This window comes from Macrobrachium nipponense, chromosome 21 (assembly GCF_015104395.2).
Source record: "Macrobrachium nipponense isolate FS-2020 chromosome 21, ASM1510439v2, whole genome shotgun sequence".
Classification (NCBI taxonomy): domain Eukaryota; kingdom Metazoa; phylum Arthropoda; class Malacostraca; order Decapoda; family Palaemonidae; genus Macrobrachium; species Macrobrachium nipponense.
In genome coordinates this window covers 40,711,267-40,730,880 of record NC_087212.1, presented here as the reverse complement: position 1 = coordinate 40,730,880, position 19,614 = coordinate 40,711,267, and the positions used below count along the sequence as shown (strand labels likewise).

Here is a 19,614-nt window from a genome sequence, read left to right as displayed (position 1 = left end):
CCTTGAATTGGAAGATGTTTCCTCCCATCATGAATCGCAGATACTTCCATGAAGGATGGATCGGCACATGAAAGTAAGCGTCCTGAAGGTCTAGTGACACCATCCAGTCCCCTGGACGAAGAGCCGCTAACACTGAGGAAGTCGTCTCCATGGCGGAAAACTTCCTCTTTTTCCACAAAGACGTTCAGGGCGCTTACATCCAAAACCGGTCTCCATCCTCCTGAGTTCTTCGGAACTAGGAATAGCCTGTTGTAAAAACCCGCAGAGCGGGGATCTTCCACTAGTTCCATAGCCTCCTTCTCTAGCATCAGATCTACTGCTAGAGAAAGGGCTTGATTCATGATGGGGTCCTTGTACCTGGCCACCAACTCCCTCGGAGTCGTCGTCAATGGTGGCCTTGACGAGAAGGGAATGAGATATCCTTTGCTGACAATCGATAGGGACCAATTGTCTGCCCCTTTGTGGGCCCAGACGTCTGGCAAATCTTCAAAGTAGTCTCGGCACCCGCTGATGTCTGGAGTCCTTGATCGCTATTTCTTGCCTCTGATTGACCTAGAGAAGGTTTTACCTCTCTTAAAAGGTCTAGATCCTCTGGTTGAAGAAACTCTGGCAGTGGGTCCTCCTCGAAAGGGCTCCTGCCTCAGAGGAGTCTCTTTCTTGGTCTTGGGTTGGAAGACAGAGTGAGGTTTCCTGGCCGACTGGGCTAACATGTCCTGAGTAGCCTTGGCTGAAAGGGCACTTGAGACATCCTGAATGATTTTCTTGGGGAAAAGCAGAGGAGAGAGCTGAGCATAAAGAAGTGAGGCCCGTTGTGCATGTGAAACTGCCTTCGTGAGAAACGAACAGTAAACCGACCGCTTCTTTATCACTCCGGCTCCAAACAGTGAAGAGGCTTCACTCGAGCCGTCTCTCCCTGCTTTGTCCATGCAAGTGAGGACGCAATTAAGATCTTCAGGAGACAGGGAATCCGGGGTCTGGGTCTTCTTAGCCAGAACTCCTAAAGACCAGTCAAGGAAGTTGAAAACTTCCAGGACTCGGAACATTCCCTTCAGTAGGTGGTCAAGTTCGTTCATCCCCCACGTAGTCTTGGCAGACAGGAGGGCAGATCGACGAGCGGAATCCACCAGTGAAGAGAAGTCCGAGTCAGCAGAAGAAGGGAGAGCGAGGCCTAAAGGTTCCCCTGATTCGTACCAGAATCCTAATCTGCCAGTCAGTTTAGACGGAGGGAAAGAGAAAACAGTCTTGCCTTTCTCTTCCTTAGCAAGGAGCCATTCCCCAAAACCTCTAAGTGCCTTCTTCATTGAAATAGTCGGTTCATCCTTACACAAGATGAAACCTTCGAAGTCTTCGAAGTGGAGAACAAAGAAAGAGGAGAAGGAGGAGCCACAGGAGAAAGGATATCTCCAAACTCTTGAAGGATCAAATCTGTTAACCTCTTATACGAGGAAACAGAGGAGTCTTTTGGTCCTTCTTCTTCCGAGGGATCCTGTTCTATCGTCATCAGAAGAGCCCTCATGATCCTTAGAGGCGCGGCTACCTTTAGAAAAGTCTCTAGAAGAGTGAGGTTTGACTCTTGGAGACAAAACTTCTGGAACTTGCCTACTCGCAAAATCCTTCTTGTCTTGAGGAGGGCGTTTCCCAGATTCTTGGAGCCTAACAGGAGTAAGGCGGCTGTCAGGAGCAGAGCGCCTGTTTGAAGAAAAACTTCTATCAGGCTCTTGGCGCCTATCCAAAGGAGAGCGGCTACCAGGCGAACAGCGCCTGCCATGAGAGAAGCGGCTACCACGCTCTTGGCGCCTGAAACGAGGAGAGAGGCTCTCTGGCGACGAGCGCCTACCAGGGGAGAAGCGTCTGCCATGATCTCGGCGCCTGACTCGAGGAGAGTGAAAGTCAGGTGAAGAGCGCCTGGCAGGAGAAACGCGCCTAACAGGCTCTTGACGCCTGTCCAGCGAAGAGCGCCTGTCCGATTTAGGGCGCTTGTCACAGGAGAGTGGAGGCGAGACGAGGAGCGGCTACGAGGCGAGTAGCGCCTACTAGGCTCTTGGTGCCTATCAAGGGAAGCGATCCTGTCTCGAGAAGAGCGTCTGTAGGGCGAAGATCTCCTACGAGAAGCCTGCTCCTTGTCCGAAGGAGAAACAAAGACATCCTGTCTGTCAGGCGAATGGCGCTTGGACGCAGATGGGATCTTGTCCGAAGCAGAAAGTCTCCTGCGAGACTCCGAACGCACAGGCGAGCGGGCCGCTTCCGTCGAATAGCGAGAGTCAGGAGAGGGGAGCCTGGACTTCTTTACAGGAAGCGAGACGTCCTTCCTACGACGAGACGACACGCAAAGAGAGCCAGCCAGAGCCGAAATCTGCGCCTGAAGGTTAGCCAACACCCTTGCAGGAGAATTCACAAACTCTTGAACAGGTGACGAGGCTCGATCTCTGCTCGGGGAACGATACTCCAGAGATCTCTTACGTTTCTTCGCTTCCACCTCAGGCTCTTCCGAAAAAACTTCAGGGCTGGATGGAAGGGCGCAGGGAGCGTTCCAGGCTCTCTTCGAAGGGCGTGAGGCTTCCGAAGAGCTCCATCCTCGTTTAGGAGAAGGCGAAGGTGAAGACGAGAAGCATTGGCGCAAGATTTCTCTCTTGGAGCGATCCAAGGTAGCCTGGGAACGATCAACAGGAGCTACCGAGGGGACGCCTGACCGGTGGGGATGCTCCCTAACCTTCCTGCGGCTTTCGACTTTCCTCCTCCACTGGGACTGGGAGTCTGGAAGAGGTCTAGGCCTGGAAGCATTAGGGAGCCGATCAGACGCACCCTCCACTGCACTGGGATCACTGCACAAATCACTATTGGAATCACTCTTACCTTCTAAATGTTTCATTTTCATCTCCATACTGCGAATGATGGCTTTCATGGAGGTCACTTCCGAAGGCGCATCTTCGGCTTCGGTGCAGGGAGCCAGGGAGCTGAAAACCTGACAAAGGAGCTACTTTCTAAAATAGGATTATCTATATCCAACTCGCTAATACGAGATCTACTACTGCTCCTAGAAGAAGCTTTCCTAACTTTATCCTTTTCAAGCTTCCTCAAGTAGGAAGACAAAGACTTCCATTCATCCTCATTCAGCTTTTCACATTCATTACAAGGATTATTAAAGGTGCATTCATTCCCTCTACACTTCAAACATACTGTGTGAGGGTCTACCGCAGCTTTCGGTAGCCTCACCTTACACTCAGTCATACAACAAACTCTAAACATAGCAGTTTTCTTAGTATCAACATCAGACATCATGAATCCAAAGAAAAATCCAAAGAAAAGTCAAATAACGGTCCACAAATCGCGAATGCCAGGCCAAAAGATAGGGTACTTCACCAAAAGTCCGTAGAAACAATCCAGGCCGAAAACGAGAAAAGAATCCAACTGTCAAGAGGTACCGACAACAGGTGTGGTCGACACCGACGACAGAAAAAATCTGACAAGAAAGGTACGTTGGTTCTTACACCCGCTTCCCATCAGCGGGTAAGGTAGATCACCTGACCTACCTGTCGCGTTTGCCGCGAGTTTTGAATTCTGTCGTGACGTCAGAGACGTAAGCTAAGTATATGTCTGACAGGAAAGTTCATGTACAAAAATGAATGTTATGTTTATTAACTACAAAAGAGTAGATTTTATTGAACAATGAATAAAATGTATAACTAGAGACTATAAAGGCCTGGTAAACTTCTTAATCTAAAAACTAGTGAAAGACAAACAAATTATTCACAAATATATACAGCGCACCTACAAACCAAATATAAATCAATCTGTTTATCTTAAATTTTAAAATTCTTGACTGCTCAAGACTTCGGAAAATATTTAAAGATTCAGTGGAGAGGTGATGTATACATTAGTGATACTATATGAAATAAATGTACATATTCCATATTTCACAATAACAGTCTGCAAGACAACCAAGTTAATCAGATATAATACATTCAAATTATATCTTATCAATGTTTTCAGACCAGTGTTACTATGCCTTTGACTACATTTGTTACTGCCAGACATGTCACAAATATGCTAAATATTTGGTGGTATATTTTTTTTTACTATACTGTAAATTCTAAATGAGAAATCTTGTAGCTTACATCAGCAGGATGAAGTAGGCATGTTTCAGGCTTCATCAATCTAGCCATAAGCGTACCTTATTATTTTATGCCCTCAATAATGTCACATCATCTCACTTTAATTTTTGAGATTGTTCCTTTTTTCATGAAGCACACAATAATAATTTTTTATTTGGATAACTTGTGGAGGAAATTCCACATGCCAATCTGCCCTGCAGCTCTGCTTTGTTGTGGAAAATGTGATATGAACTTTAGTGCCATGAAAGCTGTAATTGTATGCCACTTAGACGAGGTGCTTTTTTTTAGTCTCTTAAGATGACTGAACTATGGAATGAGGGGGGCAAGTTATATTCTGTATGCTGTACATTAGCTTACCTGATACTTCAATTTAAAATTTAATACCCAAAGGATATTTTGGGCTTTAGAAAATCAAATGCCTTTTGTATGCCACCATATTGTAAATAATGAAAGCCACCTACTACCATGTGCTTCCTTTGGACGAAATTCATCAGCAACAATTCTCTAGATTTCTAGTGTAAAACTTACACCACAAGGGAGCTAAACTAATAAGGGCTTTCTTCCAGTCTCATAATTATATCAAATAGCTGTAGCAACGAAATGCAGATCACCATCCAGAAATATTAACATAAATTATGATAGTTTTATGGTAAATTTTTAAAAACTTACCTTTCACTTTGTGGATTCATGATGAACTCAAGAGACTGGGGGACTGATATTGATATCATATTTTGATTGTTGACATAGGTGTACATGGGAATCTCCTTTTTATTGAACTTCATTCTGTTATTATACTTCTGGACTTTTGAATCTTGTTTTTTTAACAGCCGGTCAACTGTCTTTTTCTGTGGAAGGAGGATAAAAATACAAAATATCACTTCACTGATCAGCCTTGACCAGCTCACTACAAAATCCAAAGAAATTCCATATCATTACTCTACTGTATGGTGGCTTAATCCTTAGGAGCCAGGGTAAAAAGTCAATATACAGCACCTCAGGCCAGGGAAACTTTGAGGTCAGCCAATTTAAGAAAAATGCACATCAATGGAAAGAGGAAGATATGCAAATGCACATGATGCATGACAAAAAGTCTAAAAAAATTTTCCTACCTTCCACAACAAGTAGTAAATGGCTATTTACAACCCCTTGTGGAGTCTCTTTTATAAGAGAATCGTAAATAATGTGTGAGCTGTGAGCTGTAATTATAATTTTACAAAATAATATAAAATTATTTATTAGAAAAACATATATGTATAACTTACTAAAATAATTTTAGTAAGTTATACATATATGTTTTTCTAATAAGTAATTTTATTTTATTTTGTAAAATTATAATCACAGCTCACATAAATCAAAACAGATAAAAAATAAAATCAGTAACAAATTCTATGCATATTTGTTGAAAAATATTTGCGTAAATTTACTGAGAACAAAGGTGCAGTAACTTTTTTGGATTTATACATGTTTTTTCTAGTATTTCTTTGCAAAAATTACACTTATAACTGACATACTATCATAAAATATAAGAACTAAAACCAACAGCAACCCCTTGGTATATTTATGTGCAAATTTATAGAAAAAACATGTGAGACAGAGAGGCAGTACATCCTCCCTTGAATTCAAGATCACAACTAAGCTCCTGAGCTGCCCAGTCTCTCATCTAAGTCAGTCTAAAAGTTGCCATTAGTGAATTCATGGGCTATGAAAGTAATGACACCTCTTTCCTGCCCGAATCCCCCCCATCGATGGGACATATTATTGTTACTCACAAAGAGGGAATCCGTCCACCACCCAAAACCTGTTATTACTACTCGTGAGGGTATCAATTCACTGAGGGTCAATAAAACCAATAAATATCAAAGAGGCTTAACATGAGTTTTGTTTTGAATTAAGAAGAAGAATTTGGAGGGAGGAGGGACAAGGAACACTGTAGTGACACCTTCATGGAAATTTTTTTTAAATACTAATGGTATTCTCTTAAGATAACTGGACTATGGAATGATGGGGCAAGTTATGTAGGCTGTAAAAATCCCAAAAATAATTAGTTATTACATGATAATGCCATCCTTCATCATTTACAGGTATCTGGTTAAATAAAATATTATGACTGCTGAGGAAAGGTACATAAAATCACCACAGTTTACTTGCACAAATGGTTTTTGTGGAAAGTGTCAGCAAAACTATAAGCAAAATGCTTCAATTTGCAAAGCAAAAAAAAAAAAATTCATATGAGATGTGTATTTCTGGTGATAAAAGTTCACTCTCGACGTGGTTTAGGAGTCACGTAAAGCTGTTGGTCCCGTTGCTGAATAACCACTGGTTCCATGCAACGTTAAAAACACCATACAAACAAACAACATGATTCTTACAACCAATCAATGGAAAATACTTAGTAATAGTATAAAACCTATAGTACTTTACTGACTGCTGCATTGAAAAAAGGAGTATTATTAGGATGAAAAAAAATGAGTAAATTAACAGCCTCCTGCCTTACATGAGTAATTCACTCTCAATGGGTATATAACATTGCTATTTCCAAAAGTACCAGTAGTTTCAATGTAGATTAGGTCTGAATACTGCACTACTTAGAGAACAATCCTTATAAAGCAATGTTACTTAACATCAACATAAAAGAAAATTAAGAAACTATATACCTAGATGCTAGGAGAGATCTGACAAAAGAAACCAGTGTATTTCCTTATGCAAAGCACTCTTCCTTACCACTTCCTTGAACAGTATCATTGAGCATAGGTTAACATACCTTGTCTTCCTCTCTCTTCTCTTGTGCCTGTTCTCTTCTCTTCTGTGTCTTGATGGCTTTTTTTGCAAGCATTTCTTCAGTAACTACTTTCTCCTTGAACCCTGGGAGGAAAATGAGAGCAAAATTGAAATATGAACATGGCAGTCAATTACTCAATGAAAACAAAATTTAGCATTACCAAGTCTGAGATTTCTTGTGTACAATAATCCTAATCCTGCCACCAGTATTAACAAAACATATGAGAGAGTACAATCAATTTTCTACATTACTCCTTAAATCATGATTCAAATGAATCAATTTTATATCTTACCATAACCATTAAAACTAACTAGGTGTTTGGAACTAACTAGATGTTTGGAGATTTGAAGCTGTATTCATAAAAAAAATTTAAAAAGCTTTTTTTTCTTTCATCTACAACTGTGATTGACAACAAAGAAAATTTTCATGTACCAGATGGCAATGAAAGCAGTGGTTCAGCAGGAATAATAGGAAACGTGTCATCTGGGCCATCTCGCTTTTCAAGCATAGCCCTTTGTCTCGCTGTCATAAGTCTGGGATTTTTCATGCGTTTCAGTTCATCATCAACCTGAAATAGTGAATGATGTAATTATGTATACAAACAAAAGAATTAAGTACAAATAATGTGTTAAAAGATATTTATTCATTGATTTAACTTGAGAGTGATCTTGCCTCACGACTTTTAAGACTAGATGTGAAGGAATCCATAGAGATCCTTGTTACCAAAACAGAACATATGTATGAATTTTCAAAAACTAAGTTTGCAGAAATGACACCATTAAGTAAAAAAATATGATTAGGAATGTCCAAATTAAAGCAGTATATTTGTGTTCCCATACCTCCTCCAATTTGCCTGATTCAATGGCATCCAGCCACCTCTCCTCTTCGCTGTCAGTATCATCATCCCCTTTACCTTCTTTCTTCTTGCCACTCTTTTTACTGCCAGATGACTTGCTTTTCTCTGGTTTTGTTTTGGATGACTTGGGAGTGCCTCTTCAAAACCAAATAAAGAGAGCAATAAAGTACTACTTCAAGAATAACCACATTAGTCTGTCCATGTTTGATACATCATTCTACTTTGAGCATACTACTGGAAATGTTTGAACAAAAATACAACCACCCACATGCAGATATTCCCCCAAAACTGGATATTCCAAATTCTTTAAAGTAGTGCATGTATCAAGGCTGCATAAAAACTTATATTACTACATAAATTCATACTGCTGACTACAACTAGTCAAAACCAAGCAGCTCCAGTGTCAAAATCCAATTCATTGTCCTACAGACAAAAACATGCAGGTGTGAGACAGGTAATGTTACTCTCATCCTCCTTAGGGATACAAACACATAATGACTAACATCATCCCTCTGTGGGATACAGTATTCTGAAGCACAGTAAAGCATACATCCAGATGAATGCAAGTGACTGAGAAGAGTGTTTTGAGTAGATTATATTTCTACCCTTACAAGATCTTCAAGAGATAAGCCCCCAGCTTATATGCTATGTTGCTGAAGTAATGGGAGAACCAAATTTTTTGGGTGGAATAAAAAATTTAATTAAAATATAGTAAACCAGTTGGTGCGCATATACAATGGACCCCCCGTATTCGTGTTCTCGGCATTCATGGATTTTTCTATAGACCATATCTACCCATTATTCACAGGAAATCTGCATATTCACAGTATTTTTCTATGAAAAATATCCACAAATTACTATATTTTCATATCAATTTCACAATTAAATGCATTTTTTGTGAGAAAACTATAAAAAAAAACAGGTATAATCATTTTTTGTGGGTTTTTCTTGAGTCTGAACTAACAAAATGGGAAGTCTTAAGCATTTTTATTATAGGGGTTCTAAGTATTTGCAGATTCCAGCAATTTGGGGGGGGGGGGGTTTCTGGTATGCATCCCCCACAAATATGGGGGTCCACTGTACTTAAATATGCAGTATAATGAAGAATACTCCCCATGGCCACATACCAGGGAACCCTAGTGCTACCAGTGACTTCCATTCTTTCCTGTATTGTTGGGAATTACCACATGACAACAATGGCAAGGAGGAGGGCCCTCTATGTAAACAAATACCAAACCTATTATTAGATAAGTGCTTCTGTTACTTATAATAACTAAATGAATTGTAAAGCAGCTAGTGCAAATGCTACCAGTCTTCAAAGGTTTCAGGTTAAAATCCAGCAAGCAAATCTGGGAGCCATGGTTACCACAAATTACATCGACAATATACATAGTTCATGTAAAAAAAAATACCTATATAGATAAATACCATGTTTACCATGGCAAGAAATGCAGTTTCTAATAAATTATTATGACAATTACAGTATACTCTGTAGGCATTACTTGAGATTTTTTGAAGCATCGCTTTTGGGCCCCTTAGTTATGCCCAAACCCCTTTCATTTTTCCCTTTACTGCTACCTCCATTCATTTTTCTCTTCCATGTTCTTTTCTTTTCCACCCTCTCCTAACAATTTTTTCATAGTGACTCTGGGAGGTTTTCCTTCTGTTTCACCTTTCAAGCCTTTTTACTTGCTATTTCCCTTTCAGTACTGAGTGACCTCAAGTCCCAGCATTTGGCCTAAATTTTATATTCCATTCCATTCTAGTTACAATATACATAATATAAAAAAGATCTAATAATACACAAGAAAAGGAGAAACTTGTAATAGTAACGTTACTTGACCAAAATAGATCAAGAAAATGTTGATAAACTACATGTGGTTTATTGTATACAATAAACCACAGTTCAAATGAACAATTGTATGTACAATAGTTCTCAACACTGACACTTAAAAATTCCAATGAAAGGAAACACAATTTGTCATTAATCTTCTCCAAGGAAAAAAAACCAGAAAGGCAGAGAAGAAAAAGCTTAAATAATGAAGAATGGAAGTACTATGAGTGAAAAAAATGAGCAGAAAAGTCCTCCAAAACTGAGAGTAGCGATGAGATATTTACTCAAGATGAAAACACTAAAATGACTGGCATCACTAGCGGCAGGGTTTCTGGATGTCACCAATTTGGGAGTCTTCTCTTCTTCATTATATGGAGCGCTGACTGCACTGATAGGATTAGGCTAATGCAAACTGGTGGAGTTTCTCTGACTGTTACCATATGCCAGATATGACAAACGTGACACAAGTCTCATGCTTTATCCATCAAAATGTGAAAGATTTGAAAATATTGAGAAAGTAATGTACTAGTGATGTCAATTTTACCCAATTACAATGAAAAACAAACAAAATTGCTAAAATAACCCAGCACTTCACTTGAAATATTTTTTACTCTTGTACCGTATCACCCTTTTCAACTGCAATATTTATTTTTAAAAATTACTTTCAGTGATTTTGGATTAGTAACAATAACAGCATGAAATACTCAATGGCAACAAAATAAAGTTTAGACCGGAAAAGTTGCTTACGGTTTCTCAGGGGAAGATTCTGGTATTTTAATCTTCAGTTTTAAACTCTGACTTGGTGAATCATCAATGTCATCTACAACAGATATATCTACATCCTCTAAGTCTTCTACATTTATAATCTTCTCTACTTCCTCCTCGGTTTCTTGGATGATTTCTTGTGCTTGTTGTTTCTTTGGCTTCTTTACTACATTCATAATTAGTCCTGAAAAAGAAAATGCAATCATCAAAATGAAATACAATGATATATGAATTACAGTATACTTTAACATCTGAAAAAATAATACCCTATGTGGTCAAGGAAAAAGTAAACATCTGTGGTTACTGCTTTTAATGAAGTATATCACAAGGTACTTACTATTTATAAACTTCAGAATCTTGGAGTAGGTGGATATATTTTAGGATTACTTAAAAGACTTCCTTACAGGTAGGCAGCAGTGAGTTGCTGTGGCTGGGATCTTTAGTGAACCTTGAATGTTAAATGACAAATTTTTAATCTATTTGTATTTTTCATAGCTAACAAACCTTCAGTCTTAACAATAGGATCTTCTAGTGCTAGCTGGAAACAGGTTAAAAACAATCAAAGATTGTAAAATAAGGAATCTGTGGAATCTGGCAACTCGTGTGTATACGAGGCAGATGTTGGTCATCGCCCAAGCTCGGAACCCAGTGATGCGCTAGTCTTTATTTATAAATTTATTTTTTTCTGTATTAATATGTGGAACTCTCTTCTTACGTATTTCTCTTTACCTACTCTTACTTTTTCCCAATGAACACCATATTCTTTAGCCCCTGTGGTTTCACCTTCTGAATAGTATAATTTTAATAATGTACCCCTACAACAGATTTGCATCCAACAAGGAACTACAACTCCTGCATTGTAACTCATAGTCAAGCTTCGCAATAATCTCTAAATGACAATTTTTAACTTCCCGGGCCTATATATACCACTCATCATACTCGTTTCTCTCTTCTATGGGCTAGTAGCCATTATCCTGCTCAAAATTCTCTTCTTTTATACATACAATACGCAAAAATAACCTAAAGTAATTAATAGTTTAAAGGGGGTGGTGGAACCCAATTCAGTGCTTGCCCCAAGCCTCAATAAACAGCCAGAGGAGGCTCATTATAAACAGGGACCCTGTCTAGGGATTAAACTGAGAAGACACTAACCTAACTAAAAATCTCTTTGCCACCTAGAGCAATATGGACTAACCAAGGGCATTTTGTATCCTTAACTTCAACTAAGTATTGCAAATTTACATCCTAAATTACTTTGATTGCCATTTTTTTTACTTAGAGTAGCAGCCTAGATCTGACATAAAAGCCCCTAGTCATCCCACAAGTTCCCCCCTAAATCACTCCTGACTGTCTGCAGGTTCTATCATGACTACTACCTTTAAATACAGAGTAAGCCTTGTACACTAAGCTACACTAGCTGAGTTCTATATGCCACCACCAACATTGTACCTGTTACATATTTTTTTTTTTCTGATTAAAATAATCCAATATACTTTGCCCATACTAAATTTAATCTTATTCTCTCTTTTTCCAGATGCTGATGAAATTACTTCTCTGCATGTGCCACTTCAATTTAGAAAGTTAATCACAATAAAAAGCCTCCTCATCCTTTTTGCAATGGTGAGTTTATTGAATTTTAAGTTTTTAACCATTGGAATGCATGTAGTGGATTTCTTAAAGCATTAGTGTATGTTTATTACAGATTAATTTCATTAATTGCAAGTCATCATAGGATGGCTAAATACTGAGGGTTCTATGAATTACAGGGTCCCAGTTCTAGTCTTAGAAAGCTACAATTCTATAAAATTATTTGTGCAGACCACAAACCTCATAGTGCAGATGATAGTGTGTACACAAATGCTTGTGAAAAGTAAAATGAAGTTTAAAAGCTTTGAAGGTAGATAAACAGGGCTTTCCAAAATTGTCCCCTCACACATTTGACCACATGGTGCATTTATTATTTCAGTGATGTTAGTTCAGATAAACATGTATATTCAGGTAGATGTTTTTCAGACAAACATGCGTATATTCAGGTAGATGTTTAAATATTGTATTCTTCAAAGAATAATGCTTAAGTTTGTATGTTTTCTAGTTATGTATTTCTTTTTTGACTAAAGATTCACAAGTTTTGTTGGAAATTACACCAATTTTCACTGTATTAGTTGTATCATTCTGACATTTCCTGGTTGTGTTGTTCCAGGAATTATGGGTAAACAAAGAAATGACTGCTTATAAGCCAGTGTAAGATGAACTGGATCATTTATATATTTCAGATAGCTACATGACATAGCAAATAAAATGTTAAGCAAATTTTATAATACACGTACCTATACATATTCTATTTCAACACTGCCATGATAAAGTTTAACCAAATCTTTGGCCTAGAAGACATTTATGAAGGAATATAACCCAAACAAACTTACTTTAACCTAACCTTGGGTAGTATGCAGAGGAGGGAGACAGGGATACTCGGTGTTACTTGCGGGTGAAGCCCCCTAGTTGGATCAGGGCACAGCACCCTACGTTAGGTTAGGAACATGAGGTTTTGGTCCTGTTTCACAGTTGGATTTCTCACGCCTACCTGTCTCCCTACTCTGCCTGCGCTCCATAACCTAATCCCAGATGCCATGCCCAAACCAAATCAGGGCATTTCGCCCCCACGATTAAGTCTTGACACCTCACTTCGCATTCTAGCCAGGCCAAGCTAGGCCAGGCCAGGCCAGGGCACAGCACCCTAGGGTAAACAACAGCATGGACTGGCCCAACACACCGACGGTCACGGCTGGACACCCTCCAAAAACGTACTTATAACGCATCCTGACACCGGAGATGGTCATCAGTTGCAAGTTGTTGTTGGTGAGAGACGGAGCTAAAGACCTCTATTCTCCTTTCGAAGTAAGTATTTTCTCCAAAGTTAGAAATTAAGGCCAAATTTAAAGCTTTAAACAGAGGGTAATGAAAAGGGTGGCTAACGCAGTGCAAACTTCACCAAAACTCTTTCAAAATTTTTACTTACGATTAAATAGCTTAGAAGATTGACGCCATCTCGATGTTTGCGGAGTCACTTGTGTCAACAACCTTCCCATTTCCTGTGATAAATCCACACACCACTTGTACCCATAGATGCTGGGGCACTTTCATCACAACAATTGGAAAACGGTCCCTGGCCACGAAGTTTTTAAGGAAACTACTGTTTTGGTAGAAGACGACGATGAAGCGTGCACTAGATAATTATTTAAATAAATAGCAAAATAAAACATCAATATTTTACATACAGTGGTACCTCGAGATACGAAAGGCTCAACTTACGAAAAACTCGAGATACGAAAGCCAATACGAAAAATTTAACGGCTCTACATACGAAAAGTTTTCAAGATACGAAAGGTTTCTGTAAAGTCTGAGACTCGCCCGAACCACCGATAACAATTTTGAAACTCGCGCGCCGCCAACTTAGTAGACTCGCCACCATCCTCCTGCTCTCCCATTGGTTCCTGATGCTAGTCGCGGCCATGAGATCCTTCTCTCCTATTGGCCAGCATCCCTCCCATCATGCATCTATGTATGTGGTGGCGTGCCTCGGCCACTCGGTACCAGCATCGTTATCGTACGCACGCGGTATTCGTTTCGGGATCGTCAACTGTTTCTGAATCTACAAGTCAGAGTTGACATTGTGATGGTGTTTGTGTCATGTGTATTTTTTAAAAAAATTTTTCTTCATTTCTTTTCACAGAAAGGAAAAAGGAAAAGAGAACCTCTTGAGTGACGACATATATGATATGATTGACCAAGATCTCTCTCGTGGGATAAGTGACCAAGATCTCTCACATGGGATAAGTGATCAAGGTCTCTCTCATGGGATAACTGGAAACTTTGCAAGGTTGGTAGAATCTCCACTCCTGCTGAACAGAGGGTGTTGACCAATCATTATTTACAACATGCATAACCAGTTATATCAAGGCACTTCAGTTAGTTGAAAGGTCAGCAGCTGAACATTCAAGTACCCAAATCAGTTGCAGAGGAGAGCATTGGTTTTTTTTTTTTGAACAGGGTTTTGATGGACACCAGGGCCAACAGAGTCATGAGGTGCAACAATTAATAGATAATTATCAAGACGGGCAGCCGTTAATGAACACTACGCGCTGGCCTTGTGGGAGATTGCCGCTTTTCATAAAGTGCAATCGTTTATAGAAAAAAGACGCCCCGAAAAGGCTCACACAGGTCATATGCTTGCGCAGTTCGATGACGTTTGCCTGAGTCATTTCAGGAACATTGTGAAAAGTAGGCAGAAGCAATCTTCCTTGGATCATTATTTTTTAAAGAGGCCTTTAGCAATAGCAGGAGTAAGCAAAAAGGAAGAACCAAGTGATAAAAAACAGAAAGTTGTAAGCAAAAAGGAAGAACCAAGTGATAAAAAAACGAAGTTTTGAAAGTTGAAAAAGTGGTGATGAAGTTGAAATTCTATAAAAAAAAAAAAAAAAAAAAAAAAAAAAAAAAAAAAATCCTACGCAAAGTAAAAAAAAAAAGTAAAAAATAAAAGTTAAAAATAAAAAAAAATAAATTTTTTTTTTAATTTTAGTTTTTTGTAAAGTTAAGTATTACAGTTTTGTTAATGTGTTTCGTAAATTTTAGTTTAGTTTTCCTTACTTTTTTTATGTGCTTCGTAAAGTTAAGTGTATGCACGTACGTATCTGCCGTTTGTCCTCCTCCTCCTCTGCCGCCACTTTCGGAGATAGCCTCACTCGAAAGGTAAGCTTCCACATTTTACGTACAGTATTTCTTGTATACCATGTACACTAATACACTTTATTTACAGGTTAATTTGCATTACGTTATTAAGTTACGTTATTGGAACTGGTCCAATTTGTTGTAGTATTTCATTGTTTATAAGTCTATTTAGCTTTATTATGAAATTTACTGGGGTTTCTTGGAGGGCTTGGAACGGATTAGCCATTTTACATGTAAAATGTGGTCCAAGATACGAAAACCTCATGATACGAAGGGCACTTCGGAACGGATTAATTTCGTATCTCGAGGCACTACTGTATTTATGATGATTAGTTTGAAAATATTCTTTATTGAAAATGTAACTCGATTCCTGATTCAAATTTAAGTAATTATTTTTGGAATTAGAACGTTTTTTTAAGTCCTGTATTATGACGTCACGACATCTTGACTTTCGTACCTATTGTAAATTAATTGCTATACTCAACTTTCTTGCAGAACAGTTTACCAGTTATTCATGCAGATTGTTATCAGCTATTTGTGTAATTGTTATAATCGTAATGCGCATATATATCTTTATTATTTACTTTTTGGATATATGAAGATGTTTTACTGCCGGATTACCGCCGTAGTGTGACACAATCGCTTTCGCTCCCTGGGCCTCTGTCTGTTTTCGCACCATAAGAAATTAATGGGGCCGAATTTGCAATGACCAGAAAGTCGTTAAAAGAGGAAAGTTAGCTTTGAGGAGCATATGTTTTGATTGAAAAAATACAAATTTATACAATTGCTAGCTTGTAAAAAATACTTGATTACAAAAAACTTGATTGACAACTAAGCAGCAATACCTACTATGGGTTTCAGAGACAGTGCAAGCACGTTTTTTGGCAATATTTCTGTAACGAACACTCGTATCAGAACGAGATTTTGCTATAGTGTATTACACCCAGTGCCGTAATTTATAAGGGTATCGTGAATCACTAATCGTAAAGAATAACAACACTTGTCCTTGTACCAAGAGACAAAAACTCCATTATCCCGAAATGGATACGAACACAGCAGTAAAAAGCTCCACATACCCTCTCCCCCTACTTCCACCGCCACCCCTATCCTTCTTCCTTCCTTCACCTTCCCTTCTCTCTCTCTCTCTATTGCCAATTGGTATGTGTTCACCCTCCAAACTGGGTGTAAGACTTACACAAAATATAGAAAATGGTGAAATTAGCCTATGTATTGGAAGTATATATACATAGATATTAAAGCAATTTTATCATTATTGCATTACTATGACAACTACAATTCATGGAAACAGTTTATGATAATGCATCAGCATATGTGTGAAGCTCCACTAATGTGGCAATGATGATTTTGCCATTATTACCATGCAAACATTAAAGGTTATGTTTATTTCTGGCATACAGTTATTAAAAAAATGAAAATACTAATATAGACTTGAATCAATGGAAAGTGCTAGCAAAAAAAAAAATATATAATCCACTAATTGTCGTCTGCTCCGTGATGGTTTTCGGCAGCCAGATGTACAACAAGGTTAAAAACATTGGATTGTATCTACTTTAGAAATATCTGTAATTTTTGGGGTAATTTGGTTGCAAAAAAGGGATAATAGACATGAATTAAATAAATATTTTGAAGTAACAAAGTAAAGTTAAACTAAATAATGAGTAAAGTAAACAATTATGGGAATAAAGCTTTGCACAACATAAACAGTGTCGTCGTCTGCTGTCGTAACTGTGTTTGTGGAGTGAGCGCTTAGGAACCAGGAACAGCAATGTGGTTCAAGTGCAATTTGGAGTGGATTAACACCAATAATGTGTATAATTACAATCAAATAAGCACTGTGGAGTTTCAGTTGTGGTGGCAGTAAGGATAAAACCACCGATTAGTACAAGGTAAAAATGAATTCAATTCAAACCATGACCCCGGGAATAACATGTTTCATACTTTCACTAATATAGGCAACAAAATGTTGTTTTATTGTGCTGATTACAGCTGCAATCTTGAGTAAGATCAATAAACATGATATTGTTATAATACAATAAAGTTTCATACATACTTACCTGGCAGATATATACATAGCTAAGACTCCGTCGTCCCCGACAGAAATTCAAATTTCGCGCCACTCACTACAGGTAGGTCAGGTGATCTACCGGCCTGCCCTGGGTGGCAGGACTAGGAACCATTCCCGTTTTCTACTCCATATATTTTCTGTTCCACCTGTCTCCTTGCGGTGTGGAGGCTGGGTGGGAGGCCCTAATCGTAATATATCTTGCCAGGTAAGTAATGTTATGAAACTTTATTGTATTATAAAACAATATCATTTTCATACCAATCAACTTACCTGTCAGATATATCATAGCTGATTGGCACCCTTCGGTGGAGGGTAAGAGACAGCTACTACTAGAATAGACAGGTAAACAACATCTGTTGTAGGTATAAAATAAAAACCTTGGTTCCTACCTGATAGGTGGTAGACTTCGTGGGTGTTTTCCCCGTAGTCTGCTCACCTCAAAGAAAACTTTAGCGAGATATGTGATCTATGGCCAAGAATTCTTGTGGGTCTGCCGAAGGGGGTCCTTATCCACTTACTCGGCAGAGCCTGCAAAAAGGACCTTTGTCAATGGGTGCTGATTCCACTTGACATGACAACACACCTTATTAAGGAGCATACAACCAATCCCGACCACCTGATCCTAACCACCATGTTAGTATTAAAAATTGCTCAGAGTTATCCCCAACTCTTCGCAACAACCGTAACTCAAACCACAATGCACAAGCACACAATAATTTCAAAAAAAAATTTTATCTAATACAAGATATCACAAGAGTTCCTTACTAAAACTGAAGTGACTGGCCGCTTGTGCGGCAACCTGCACTTGTTCAGCAGAAAGTCTAGAACATATCTATTAGACTTAAGTAGTAAAAAAAAAAATTTTAAGGATTGTTGTAAGCTCCTGTACCCAGGAGTTGTGCCCGCAGACACAAAAGGACCTAATGAAAAACATTTTTCATAGGTCACACGCACGTCCTTCAAATAGTGAGCCGCAAACACAGAATTACATCTCCAATATGTCGCTTCCAAGATATTCTTCAGCGACATATTTCTCTGAAAAGAGAGAGACGTCGCCACTGCTCTCACTTCATGAGCTCTTACTCTCAGGAGTTTTTAGAGAATCGTCCGTGCAAGCCTTTATGAGCGTCCATAATTACGTTCCTGACAAAAAAGGCTAATGCATTCTTAGACAAAGGTCTTGATGGATCCTTCACTGAGCACCACAGGCCTTGTCTAGAACCTCCCAAACTGTTCCTTTTTCTTTAAGTAAAACTTTAATGCCCTTACCGGGCAAAGAGACCTCTCCGGTTCCCTGCCGACGAGACCCGATAATCCTTTTATTTCGAAGTTTCTCGGCCAGGGGTTCGAAGGATTTTCATTCTTCGCCAAGAATAATTCCTTGAAGGAACAGATGGCTGAATCTACATTGAACCCGACTTTGTCACTAAGGGCGTGCAGTTCGCTAACCCTTTTTGCCGTCGCCAGTGACAAAAGGAATAAACATTTTCTCGTTATATCACGAACGAGGCCAAATGTAGGGGTTCAAATCTCTCTGAGCCAAGAACTTCAGTACTACGTCTAGATTCCAGTTAGGGGGAGAAGTCATTCTAGACTTCTTGGTCTCAAACGACCTAATCAGATCATGCAGATCCTTATTGTTTCCCAAATCTAGGCCTCTATTCCTAAAGACGGCCGATAGCATACTTCTATAGCCCTTATCGTGGCTACGGAGAGCTGCGACTCTTCCCTCAGAAATAACAGAAAATCAGCTATTTCTGCTACAGAGGTACTGGAGGAGGACAACTTCTTTGACTTACACCACCTTCTAAAAACTTCCCACTTGGATTGGTAAACCCGGATAGTGGAAGTTCTCCGGGCTCTAGCGATCGAGCTTGCTGCTTTACTAGAAAAGCCTCTCGCTCTGACAACGTCTTTCGATAGTCGAAAAGCAGTCAGAGCGAGAGGGGAGGTTTTGATGAAACCTCTCGAAGTGTGGTTGTCTGAGAAGATCCCTCCTTTGTGGAAGGGATCTGGGGAAGTCTACTATCCACTCCAGTACCTCTGGAAACCATTCTTGAGCTGGCCAAAAAGGGGGCTATCAGGGTCATTCTTGTCCCCTTTGAAGTCACAAACTTCCTGAGTACTTGCCCCAGAAATCTTGAATGGGGGAAATGCCGTAAACGTCTACCTGAGACCAATCTAGTAGGAAGGCGCTTTCTACTGCTAGAGCTCTGGGATCTTCTACCACTGAACAGAAGACTTCCAGTCTCCTCGAGAGGAACGTGGCAAAGAGGTCGACATGAGGAGTTCCCCAAAGAGACCAGAGCTTGAGGCAAAACTTCTGAGTGGAGGGTCCACTCGGTATGAAGGACCTGGTTCCTCCTGCTCAGCCTGTCCGCTCGTACGTTCCTTACTCCCTGAACGAACCTCGTCAAGAGAGAGATGTTCCTCTGGGATGTCCACAACAGAAGTTTT

General features: G+C 39.3%; 1 protein-coding gene across 1 annotated transcript in view; it reads right to left on the bottom strand.

Moving 5' to 3' along the window:
* Positions 1-19,614, bottom strand: part of LOC135197954 (INO80 complex subunit B-like) — a 43,411-nt gene that overhangs the window by 4,347 nt on the left and 19,450 nt on the right. Inside the window, exons 2-6 of the mRNA XM_064225247.1 lie at positions 10,329-10,530; positions 7,731-7,884; positions 7,324-7,459; positions 6,874-6,974; positions 4,782-4,957 (exon numbers count right to left, since the gene is read on the bottom strand). Of these exons, the coding sequence (XP_064081317.1) occupies positions 4,782-4,957; positions 6,874-6,974; positions 7,324-7,459; positions 7,731-7,884; positions 10,329-10,530 (769 nt within the window). The remainder of the gene's footprint in view (positions 1-4,781; positions 4,958-6,873; positions 6,975-7,323; positions 7,460-7,730; positions 7,885-10,328; positions 10,531-19,614) is intronic.